Consider the following 12,279-nt stretch of genomic DNA (forward strand, 5'->3'; position numbering starts at 1 on the left):
AGCCGCTCTACCTGCTCTTTAGTAACTTTATTTATAAAAGACACGAACGCTGTTTATGTTTTTCTATGAAATGTTTTTTTTCCACTGCTAAAAGATAATAAAAAATTCAGCTACGAGACAATTATTGCAGAGAAATACTTAAAAAATAAAAAATGAATAACTTTACAAAGCCCATTAAATATGATGAGCTGATAAAGGATCATAAAGGAAGACTATAGAAGACAACATCACATAAAAGCACGTCCATAAAAATGTGGTTTTGAAGGAAGTGTCTGATTTTATGAGCCCGCTCTGCTCCAATTACTAGAACTTTATTTCCACAAACAACAAAACAGACCGACTGACATGAAGCGACCCCTGCAGCGTGCAGAGAGACCACAGCACGGAGGCAAAGGTGCCACAGGGGGAATCGAACCGTGGACCTGCAGCACGCCGTGTGCACAGGACACATCACCACATTCACTCAGGAAGCTGCAGGCCTGCACACAGTGCTCCAGCAACATCCATCAGAACCACACCTGTCTGCCTCCACCAGCTTCTGATTCCGACTCAGCCCGGGTCCAGGACTGAACTCGTGTTCCCACCTGAACTCCACCCTGAGAGGTCTCAGCGTCCGCTGAGTCTGTGGTCTGAGGAAATGAGCGCGAGGGTGAAAAGTGAGAGAAATATAAAGAGAGCGGAGCAGTGTGAAGGCGAAGTTCAAACATGACATTTACAGGTGAAGGTGGAGGTTCCTTTATGATGCGTGTTTGAGGAGATCCTGGATGTTGTTTAGGCTCCGCCCTCTTCCCTGCTGATGAAGCTGGTCTCAGTGTGCTTCTCCCTGATGGGAAATAAAGGTGTGTGTGTGAGCGTTGGGGGGTTGGAGGCTGCCCCTGGGCTTCTTAAACATAACTCCGGCTCTGACACCAGCCGTAAATGTTCAGGTTTTAAACCCTGAAGCTTCAAATGTTTCTGAGTGAGTGAGGAGGAGGAGGAGGAGCTGAGGCAGACCAACTTTTCGTGGCTCGTGTCGTTCAGCCTCAGCTCCGGTAACTCGCTGAAGTGCCGCCGGGATGAAGCGGCAACGTTTCCGTCCTCCGGTGCGCGGCAGAGAGAGGAGAGCGGAGTGAGAGCGTCTCCTTCCTCCCGCACGTTTCTCTTTGCGTTTTTTCGCTTATCGGTTTGAAAACAGCTCGTGTGCACCTGAGTGACGCTCAGCCCGCAGCAGGAGGAGCGGGGGAGAGCAAGGCTGATGTTTCACGCCGTGTGTTTGCGTGGATTCGCTTCTGCGGACGGCGCTGTGCTGACCCAGCCTTCCAGACTTCACGCGAGGACCTGTGGATTCTTCACTTAAACTTTGTTCCACGCTGTCGTCTCTCTGGTCGTCTCTCATTGATCAGATGTTTCCTGGAGGTACAGCTGCTTCTGCAGGCAGGACGCTGAGAGCTGGTGAGTGTCTGCTCAGGTTTCCTCTCACTCATCTCCACATCTGCTCAGATGAAACAGGGAGGATGTGAGGTCACACCCTGAGGACCAAACGTTTCTCCAGTTGCATCATCAGGAATTTTGTTTTCCTTGGAAGACCGAGGAACTCAGAGAACTTTAAAGACTTCAATGGGAAAAACCCGAAACTGCCACAAAGAAGGAAACTATCCTAAAACCAGAACTAGGTGTTTGCTCTCTGGTGAACCCCATCTGAGGAATTCAGGGAGACCCTGGAGGTTCTTCAGTACATACTGAGAAGAAAGTGAGTGAAACTAACGACACACCTGAATTATCCTCCTGGAAGAACCTGCAGCATTACCTCAGACAAACCTCAGTGAGTTGCCAGACTCAACGGTTTTGAGGGAGGGATGTGAAGAGAGCTTCTCAGACACTGAGCTGAAACCAGAGGAACTACATGACATCCCAGGAGGCTTCTGAAGACGCTGAAAGACTGAATCTGAAGCTTCCTGAAGGTCTTTCTAATTTTTTACGTGACCCCCGAGAAATGCTGAATGTGGCAGAAGAAACAAAGTAAGTGCGGGTGTACCAAAGATCCTGAGTGTAAGAATATTTAAGAGTTGCTGTAACTGGTCATAGACTAACACTTTGACCAATCAGGATGAGCACTTCAAGGATCCTGAAGATCCATAAAAACAGGAAACTCTGAGGAGGAGGTACTGTGCAGAAACATGACTTTTGGAATTCAAAACTTTTAGGTGCTCAAAATCCTCAAAGACCCCAGAGGATTCGAAGAGTCGAGTTCTTTAGGAGAAGAAAGTATTCCAGTGGAACCTGGGGGTGTACCCCAGATAGTTCAAAAGAACTCCTTGTGGATCCCCTGAAGGACAGATGGGGACCTTGCGGGACCTCCAGTATGCCCTGCAGGAGAAGATCGAGGAACTTCGGCAACGCGACGCCCTGATAGACGAGCTGGAGCTGGAGCTGGACCAGAAGGACGAGCTGATCCAGAGGCTGCAGAATGAGCTGGACAAGTACCGCTCGGTGATCCGGCCCGCCACCGCCCAGCAGGTCCAGGCGCAGCAGCAGAGCCTCGTCCTGCAGCCGGACCAGCACCGCAGCAAGCGGCAGGCCATCTCCGCCGAACCCACCGCCTGTGACATCAGCGACCTGTGCCATGTGACCCTGCCCTTCTACCCCAAGAGCCCAGAGTACGTAAGCTACCTGCACCTTAAAGGGTTAGCTCGTCCTCCTGCAGATCTGTGGCTCTGAATGAGGGCAGCGCTGCAGGACTGTTAGAGGTTTCTTTATTGTAGTCACTGACATGAGTAGAGCTGATGTGATGAGACACACCTTTACCCTCAGACACATAAAGGGTCATTTCCAGTCGTTTGATGTGATTATGCTGTTTGGAGCTGAGGTTCATGTCTGCTGCGATTCTTGAGCGAGGAACGCAAACATCCATAATAGATTAATTGAGTTTTTGCTAAACGCTCCAGCTGCAAACACCTGGCTCACATCTGAATTATGAGCAGCTGTTCATCAGCCACGCAGACGTCCTGAGAACCAATCAGATTTAACTCTGTTCTCGTGACTGATGGGCTGATGGTGCAACAACAGTGAGTTGTTTTACAGACTGAAGGCTGCAGCTTCGTTGGGTGTGATTAAAGCTGGGAGCTTAGTTTGTGGGTAACACCACAGCTTCAGGTCCGTCATGTCTAAGGTGACGTATCAGCCACACAGCAGCTGTGACGCTGCGCAGTCAGAGCGCCGTGTCGTGGTTTCTTTGAAGAGAAAAGTGAGAGCAGCTCCTGCCTCCTGAAGCCTGTACTGGGGCTGATCCAGGATACCAGACCCTTCAGGCTCTGTCCTCCTGCTGCGTGTCCTGGTGTTAGGCTCACAGCTTTAGGAAGACCTGGACTTCACTGCTCTGCATGGGTTTCATATTTAGAAATAAATCCAGGTACAAAGTCTCTGCGTGCGTTCATGAGGGTTTTTAATATGGCGCTGCTGGTGCTTCACAGCACCACCAACCCTCCGATTAGCACATGACCTGCTCTACCACTGAGCTCCAGACAGATTTTACTGCTAGATTACAACTTAGGTGTTTAAATAAAACAATTTTTTATGAAGTCAGGCATCATTCTGTATTTTCATCACTCTGTATTTTGGAAATAAGTTGGGACTAATCTGGGAAACTCCTGCAGCTGTCACAGACTGGCACAGAGCGAGTCGTCGCTGTAGCTTTTTTTAAAAAAGCAGAATTTAATAAGAATCAGTAAAAACACAAAGATGTGAGCAGGTCAGTGTGAAGGGTTAGGGTTATGTTATTTTGAATGATGCTTCCTGCATGAAGCCGCCACATGTTAGCTCATGTTGTTGTCATTGTTGTCTGGGACCAGGATGCACAGCATGAATGTGCGGCTGCGTCTTCATCTCTGCTGCTTCAGTGAAGGTCTGATTACAAGCGAGCAGACGAGTGGAGCCGGCAGCACGGGTCGCTTCACCTGCACAGGTGGAAGCAGAGGACGGCGTGCAGATTCATTCTCCTCTCTGATCTTTCCTTTGTCATTTTCCACATTTGCCTCTTCAGCAGTGAGGAAGCATGAAGCATTCATAAGTGATGCAGTGTGTTCACCGGCTTTTCCTTCCACGGATGAAGTCGCCCCTGAAACACGTCGACGGCTTTCACATCACATGATTCGTTTGCACGTGTTAGTCTTTATGTTGTCGTGGACACACGTATGATGAGTGACGATTGGCTGTTTTCTCCTGTTAACGGTGGGCAGCGCGTAGACGACCAGTTTGGACTCAGAGTTTTTTTGGCGCCTGCAGCGCTGCAGGGCCTCGTCAGCCTCGCGCAGGCTGGCCGCTCCACCTCAGAGGCCTCCAACACCAAACACTCGACGCGGTTCGGGAATCCAACCTGCTAGTTTAGTTTATCTGCTCGTGTGTGACCAGGATGTCTCTGACTGCAGCCACTCATGGTTCAGCTAAATAGATTGAAATGCTGTGTTTAAGTAACATACACAGAACTATTATATTCATAAGCTCAATAAAATCTTATTGGAAACATAACTGAGTTAAATGGATGGCTGTAAAGTCTGCCGGGTTCTGGTGTGCAGGAAGTGGAAGCAGATGGATTTTCTGAATCAAAGATGGTCCGACCAGCAGCAGCGTTTGAAGGCGCTGTGAGTAATCAGATGCTCAGCCTCAGTTCTTCAGTTTCCAGGACACGTCACACTGCAGTAACCTTCGGCTCCCTGACGCGCCTCTGCCGCTCACACGTCTGTGTGTCGGCTCAGCTTTCCGCCAGAGAACCACCTGATGCTGCACTTCCTGTGCGAGTGTAGACATTTGTACCTGTAATGACTCAGTGTTTGCTCCTGACAGTTTCCTGCACTCACTCACTTTGTGCTGGAGTCACGTTTGTTCTACTTTTAACTCTGAGTGAAGCTTTTTCTGGAAACAAGGTTTTACTCAGAGCTGCTGCCCAGTTTTACTTTTGGACCTTTATGATTGGTTACAAAGGTCATAAACAAATATGCAGGACTGCTTTCTTCCCTTTGTGCAACATCTCTACAAATAGAAACATCACATTATCTTTTCAGGAAGTCCTAAAAACTCCCTGAAAAGCCTTCAACTAATCCAAAATGCTGCAGCAAGAGTCCTGACAGGGGCTAGAAAGAGAGAGCAGATTTCTCCTGTTTTGGCTTCCTGTTAAATCCAGGATTCAAAATCCTGCTCCTCACATACAAGGTCTTAAATAATCAGGCCCCATCTTATCTTAATGACCTTGTAGTACCATATCACCCTATTAGAGCACTTGGCTCTCGCTCTGCAGGCCTACTTTTGTGTACCTAGAGTATTACAAAGTAGATATGGAGTCAGAGCCTTCAGTGTATCAGGCCCCCTGTGGCTGTTTGAGAGAAGCTGCACTTTGGCATCAGTTCCACTTCTCAGACCTGGAAGCTGCTGCCGTCTTTATTTACAGGTTGTGGGTGGTTCCCACTAAAGTTGGTGTTTGCAGCGTGCGACACACACACACACACACACACACACACACACACCACACCACACACACGCACACACACACACACACACGCACACACGCACACACACACACACACACACCTGACAGGCTTTCATTTACATCCCACCACCTCTCGCTGTCAGCGCCTGCCTGAGTGTTTGTCTCTGTGTGTTGTTGTAGAACAGTATCACGGTGGAGAGTGTGTGTGGGCTGCGAGCGCCCACCAGCTCTCCTGCTGTCTGCAGCGAGGCTCCAGAGGCAGACGAGTTAATGATGAGCTGAGACTCGCCTGTCACAGATCTGCTGCTGACACTGGACTTTTATTTTGAAAGTTTGTTCCTCGTTGCTGTGTTTGATGAGGTCGTTTTCATTGGCGGCTCTTTTCTTCCTGCTCCACACGTTTCTGCTGACAGTTGGATGTTTTTGTGTCACCTGCGTTTCCTGATGTGATGTTTCGTTTTCTCGTCCTTTGTGTTTGTGAATAATGATTATAAGATTATTGCTGCAGTCCTCAGGTCTTCTCCGTTTTCTTTCCTCTCTGCATCTCATCTCAGGCTCTGTGAGCACTCTCTGAGTTTGGTCCTTCTTTCAGTTTACTTCCGGTTTTATTTTGAAAGAAGGGTCCTTTGTGGTGTTCTTTCTTTGTACTTCCTGTGCTCCTCAGCGCCCTGATCCTTCTCTGGGCTTGTATTTCAGGTCATTTCCTCACTCTCAGTTTCGCTTCCTCCTCACGTAATCGTCGTAGTGATCGCCTCTTTAGAGTCACCTGTGTGTTACCTGTTCCCAGTCAGCCAATCGGTGCTCTCACGTCATAATGTGCAGATTTGCACTCAGTACTGCTGATGTTTGTGTTTCCAGATGATCTCCTTGTGCAGGACTTGCATGCAGCGCAGTGCTGCATTTCACTGTCACATGCTCATTTGATGTTGTGTGTAGGGTCACATGACACATCCTTTTATGTGAGCATGCTCAGAGCCTGCAGCAGGAAGCCTGTGCTAGCCAGCTAACACAAAGAAAACCAGCTTTGTTAGCTGGTGTGTTTGAGTCTGCGTGTGTCCTCGGGCTTTACTCACCCTCACTCGCTCTTTGTGTTTGGTATGTTTTCTGATAAAACTTCTTTATTCTGCCCTTTCTATTCTTCTTCTTCTTCTTCTTCTTCTTCTTCTTCTTCTTCTTCTTCTTCTTTTTCCAGTGACCCCCTTTAGGGATCTCCAGAGCTGATCATCTGCTGCAGCTCTTCCTATCCCAACATCCTCCTAGCCCTCTGCATGTTCTCCTTGTCCTCCTCTCACATCCATGAACCTCCTCTGAGGTCTTCCTCCTCTCCTGCTGTCTGCAGCTCCATCTTCATCATCCACTCTCCCTTCTCTGCACACGCTCAGACCGTCTCAGCCTCTCTGATTTTTCGCTCCAAATTAAACTTTTTTTGGCTTTAGTTGCCATGAAGATGCTGCAGCCCTGTTGTTTCCACAGTTACAGACGAGTTTTTCTTTCCTCGGGGATGCTGAGGCCTGCAGTCATGCACCGGCTGTAGCCTGGTATCTCCGTGCTGCATCAGTGGGTGTCGCGTGGAGCGTCATGCTTCCCTTTCCTCAGACGGATCTCCATCAGGATATGAAAGTCTCCGTGTTTCCTCCCGACTCTTCCTGTGATGCTTTCGCCCCCTCTGGCACCTCTTTCGTTTGCTCGGCTCTGTGTTTATTGTCTGTGTTCAATTAAGTTTTTCTTTTTTTTTCTTTGAAATACATTTCCTCACATCCTGCTGATTAATTTTTGTTCTTTAATTCTTTTATGTAAACAGTAGTTTGGTTCCTATCTCGTCACTTGTTCTGCTTTTCCTTTTATTTTCCTCCTCACTCCGACTCACGCAGTAATAATGTCTGCTTCATCACCCCCTCCATCCACTCACAGCGCTCTTTCATTGCTTTTCTCCTGAGTCCAATTTGCATGCAGCAGCTGGCCACTCATATTTCTTCCTTTGCAGATTCACCAAAATAAAACCCAGCTAATGGATCCTCTCTGTGCTCGTTTGACTGCCTGGACAAAATAAAACTGTCAATCTAACGTTAAGTAGACCTTCAGGTGTATTTTTTCCTCTGTAATACAGTTATCTTGCATACATGAATGTTTTACAGTCTCGGAAATGTTGGCTGCCTGCACTGAATTTGATTTTGACCGAGCTGCCGCATAAATCTCAAACAGCTGAGGTGAAATTGTAGATTTTACACCTGCAGTTCCTCAAACACCCACTAGATTTTATGACCGCTTCAGTTCTGAGAAACCTGATTTTGGTTTGACTTTCTTCATTTGATTTTCAGTCATTTCTCTGATGCATGTATCATCTATGAAATGTGTGATTTCATCCATACAAGCGAAACGGTTTGCTCATAAAAGAGGGGCATATCTTCCATGGCTGAAAGTGATGCCAAGCTCCTTTAGCCTGTGTTCTCTCTGATGTTGAGCAGGGTGCAGCTCTACGAGGAAAAGTCTGATCTGAGCTCAGTGAAGTTCTCCCTGGTTTCAGTCACTGGTTTGAGGTCTGACCGAATGAAACATGAAGTTCATATTGGAAATGTTGGTCCATTAGAGTCACATAGAAGCAGTGAGCAGGGTTTAGCATCGATCATCTGCATAGAAAATGGCATTTACCTTTAATTCATGCACAAACCAGCAACTGTGAGAAAAACAAAGTCAGAGGTCCTCACACGGAGCCCTGTGGGATGCCACAATTTGAGTTCAGATCATAAAGCAAGAGGAAGTGAAGCTACTGAAGACTCTTCTGAAACAGTTCTGCTTTTTAAGTTATCATCATCCTCAGCTTGTGCCACGTTAAACCTTCCTCCTAACCCTCTAACATCCAGTAAATCATTGCCTTGAATTAAGCACTGTGAATTAAAATGCTGCCCTCTTTAACATTCATTCAGCCGACTGTTCTCACTGCGGACAACTGGACATTATCCTCTTTGACATTTTGACACCAGAATAGTTTCCAAGCCATGTTTTAGCTCAGTGAGATGAGCAGCCGTTCTCAGAGCAGGAGGCGTGGGTTCAAATCCTGCTTATGGCAACATTTTCTTCAGTTAACACTTCAACTGTTTAAACTCTTTCCCACACAAATTTCAGCTTTTTCACCTCTTTTTAGCAAAACTTTCAGTTTTTCACTACTTTTCAGCACAAATTCCAGCTTCTTCAGCTGTTTTCAGCACAAACTTCAGCCTCTTTTCAGCACAGATTTTGCTGATTCACTTGTTTTCAGCACCGTGAGATCCGGTGGCAAAGGTTCGAATCCCACATGTGACATTTGCTGCACATCTTCCCTCCTTGCACTCTCCCTGCTTTCTTGACACTTCAGTGTAGTCTTTCGAATAAAGCAGTTTTCAGCAAACAGTTCAGCTTGTACACAGTGTTTTCAGCAGATAGTTCTCCTTCTTCTGCTGTTTTCAGATTCCACTACACGGCATTCACACTGCATTTTCGTTAGAAATGCAACTTTTTCTAGTCATAAATGAGCTTCACAAATTAAACTGAATTACTTCCCCAACAGATCTGATGAGGGTTTGGATGCTGTTACATCAGTCTGAGTGAGCTGCAGGTGTTTTCAGCTCCCAGCAGTTTACACATCAGCAGCCTTTTTCTGAGCTTGTGGGAGCCTGAGCTGTGAGCCGGCTGACAGCTGGGAGTGTTGGTTTTTCTCCTGTTTTCCATCTTTTTCCACTGTCTGTCTCTTTCAGTTTGTTTCACTTTAAATGAGCTTTGACAGGAAGGAAACCTTTGGCTTTGCTTTAATATGCTCTCCCTCCCTCGTGTCTTTGGGCTGATTCATGGGTTTTCTTTGTGATGGCACTGTGAAGGAGGATGGAGCTCCTCTCCTAACGAATACACCGTATCTGACAGCAGAGTTCGTGTGTGGCACCAGCTGCTTGGAAAACCTGTAATTATGATTTGATAGTTGAGAATTAGCTTCACTTACATTGGAAGAGACTATCTTAATTCACATTTAATCTGGGATTTATTTGTCTTAATGAAAATGGATCTGTTTGGTAAACAGGGACCAGAGCAAACTAAACAGGAAGTGCGCAGTTATCTATAAATCCTGATTCATAAATTATCTTTAAAATGTACATGCTTTATTTTTAATTTTGATGGTTTCCTCACTGCAATCTGCTTTTATATGTCTGTTAATTATTTTTAGTTATTTTTTTTTCATGAATTGTATTGAGATGCATTCAAAGTCTCTTCTAAGTCCCTTTTAGTACATAATTACATCATTACATGTTTGGCACTGATCACCACCTGCACTCATGTATATATCTTTCTACGTAGCACTCTTAATTCTTATTCTCATGTATATATCTCATGTATATCCCATGCACATATCCTTCTTTCTACATAGCACTTTAATTCTTATTGTTTGCACTGAAGCACTGCAGCAATTTCCTAATGTTGTAAACCTCAACATCTGGCAATAAACCCCATTCTGATTCTGATTCTGATTCTAAACTAATAATTGATCAAAAATTGAATTACAGAAACCTGGTTGCAGCAGGATGATTATGTTAGTTTAAATGAATCAACGAGTCATTCTAACTACCAGAAAAGCACAGGCTGAGGAGGGGATGTGGCAGCAATCAAAACCAGTCTTACTTGTTATCATCTATCGTCCACCTGGGCCTTACACAGAGTTTCTGTCTGATTTCTCAGACTTTTTTATCTGATTTAGTTCTGAGCTCAGATAAAATAATTATTGTGGGTGATTTTAACATCCATGTAGATGCTAAAAATGACAGCCTCAACATGGCATTTAATCTGTTATGAGACTCAATTGGCTTCTCTCAAAATGTAAAAGAACCCACCCACCACTTTAATCACACTCTAGATCTTGTTTTAACATATGGCATAGAAACTGAACATTTAACAGTGTTTCCTGAATATGATCAACCCATCTCTGTCTCATCTGCAGAGGAATGGCTCAGTGCAGCGTTCGATACTGTCGACCATAATATCCTATTAGAGCGATTAGAACATGCTGTAGGTATTACAGGTACTGCGCTGCAGTGGTTTGTATCATATCTATCTAATAGACTCCAGTTTGTGCATGTAAATGGAGAGTCCTCTTCACACACTGAGGTTAATTATGGAGTTCCACAGGGTTCAGTGCTAGGACCAATTCTGTTTACATTATACATGCTTCCCTTAGGCAGCATCATCAGAAGACATAGCATACATTTACACATGCAGATGACACCCAGCTCTATCTGTCCATGAAGCCAGATAACACACACACATGCTTTTGATGTTGAAACATGCACAGGAAGTCTGAAGGTGAGGCCATCATTTGAATGAAAAATGAACATAAACCAATTGGAGAGAGAGAAAACTTCAGGAGTGGTCAAACCAGCTGTAGTCAAACTAAACTTTATACATCTAAAAAGGTCAGGAGCACCTGGAAGGGGCAAGTGTATCACTTTGAAGGTCTGCAGTCAAGAGACGTCTTTTCAGTTCTGAAGGCAGAGATCCACAGTAGCAGCTGTTAGTTTGTGCAATTACTTTTGAGACTGAATTGCAGTTTTTCCATATAGTACTTGGGGTCTGTCATATGGACGCTGCTGCTGTTGGAAACATTATGAATAAAAGCTGTGAGCTCATGTTCGGGATCAGAATGATTAATCAGCTTTTACAGACCAGTGTTTGCAGCAGGGCCAAAGTCATGGGAGAGGATTCATTTCATTATTTCCTGCATGGTTTGGTGAGTCTGAGCTTCCATCACTGTCATCAGGATGACTGCTAAATATTTGTCTTCCTTTGCATGCATGCTGCAGTTTCACAGTTTAATATCAACTTCTTATTGCTTACTTACTAAAATTGAATTTTCATGCTATTGGTACTTTTTAAAGCTGGCTTTACTTTTTGTTCTACCTTTGCTTTTTTCATAGCAGTCTTTTTAATGCAGATGTTATTTGTTCTATTCAGACAGTAACGTGTGGCTTTAAACTTGATTTAAAGCTACGGCTGCTGAACAGCAGTTTGTCGTCTGGGTTTTTGCAAACAGCCCATCAGCTGTGAATGGGCTTCGGTTTTAAACACGAGAGTCTTTGTGAAGCCAAAGACTGTGAAACCTTTTCATCAGCTGCTTCAGTCAGCGTCCGTATGCTGTGATCAGACTGGCAGAGGAGCTGCAGCTCAGACAGATCTGTGGCATTTCAGACACTTTCACAATCAAAGCAGAGCACTAAAATAAGCTTTCAAAGGAAGGCAAATATAAACTTTAGAGGTCTTCTGCTGAATCTGTCACAGAGAGCAGGTGGGGTTTGTTCAGTGCTCAGCAGACCTGAGGGCAGAATTGCTGGTTTGATGTGTTTCTGATCACTGCAGGTACAATCCTCATTACAACTCCTCGCAGCTTCTGAGAGAAACATGGGAATCGGCTCATTCTGCAGCCGCTGCCCTCAAACCACCACAGAAGATGTTTCACTAATGTAGTAACTGCTTTGCAGATGATATTTTATGTAAAGAGGTCATTGTAGGAAACAAATGTCAGGCTTGTTTGGTTTCAGCTGCTCCGCTGTGATGACCTTCTGTTCAACTCGGGTTTAACGACTGAGTTTTTCAGTCATGATTAGACAAAAGAAAAGTACATATGAAGAGTTTTAGCTCAATTCAATTTTATTTATACGTCGCCAAACCACAACAAAAGTCGCCTCAAGGTGCTTTATATTGCACAGTAGATAAAGAGAAAAACCCAACGATCATATGACCCCCTATGAGCAGCACTTTGGCAACAGTGGGAAGGAAAAACTCCCTTTTAACAGGAAGAAACCTCC

At 45.2% G+C, this 12,279-nt stretch overlaps 1 protein-coding gene across 1 annotated transcript in view; it reads left to right on the forward strand.

Moving 5' to 3' along the window:
- Nucleotides 1-577: 577 nt before the first annotated feature.
- Nucleotides 578-12,279, forward strand: part of prkg1b (protein kinase cGMP-dependent 1b) — a gene marked incomplete in the record, with an annotated part of 83,605 nt that continues 71,903 nt past the window's right edge. The window contains 1 exon segment of the mRNA XM_014329643.2: nucleotides 578-2,636. Within this exon segment, the coding sequence (XP_014185129.1) occupies nucleotides 2,317-2,636 (320 nt within the window).

Source organism: Haplochromis burtoni, unplaced genomic scaffold (assembly GCF_018398535.1).
Source record: "Haplochromis burtoni strain Fernald_Lab_line unplaced genomic scaffold, NCSU_Asbu1 Contig_594, whole genome shotgun sequence".
Lineage (NCBI taxonomy): Eukaryota > Metazoa > Chordata > Actinopteri > Cichliformes > Cichlidae > Haplochromis > Haplochromis burtoni.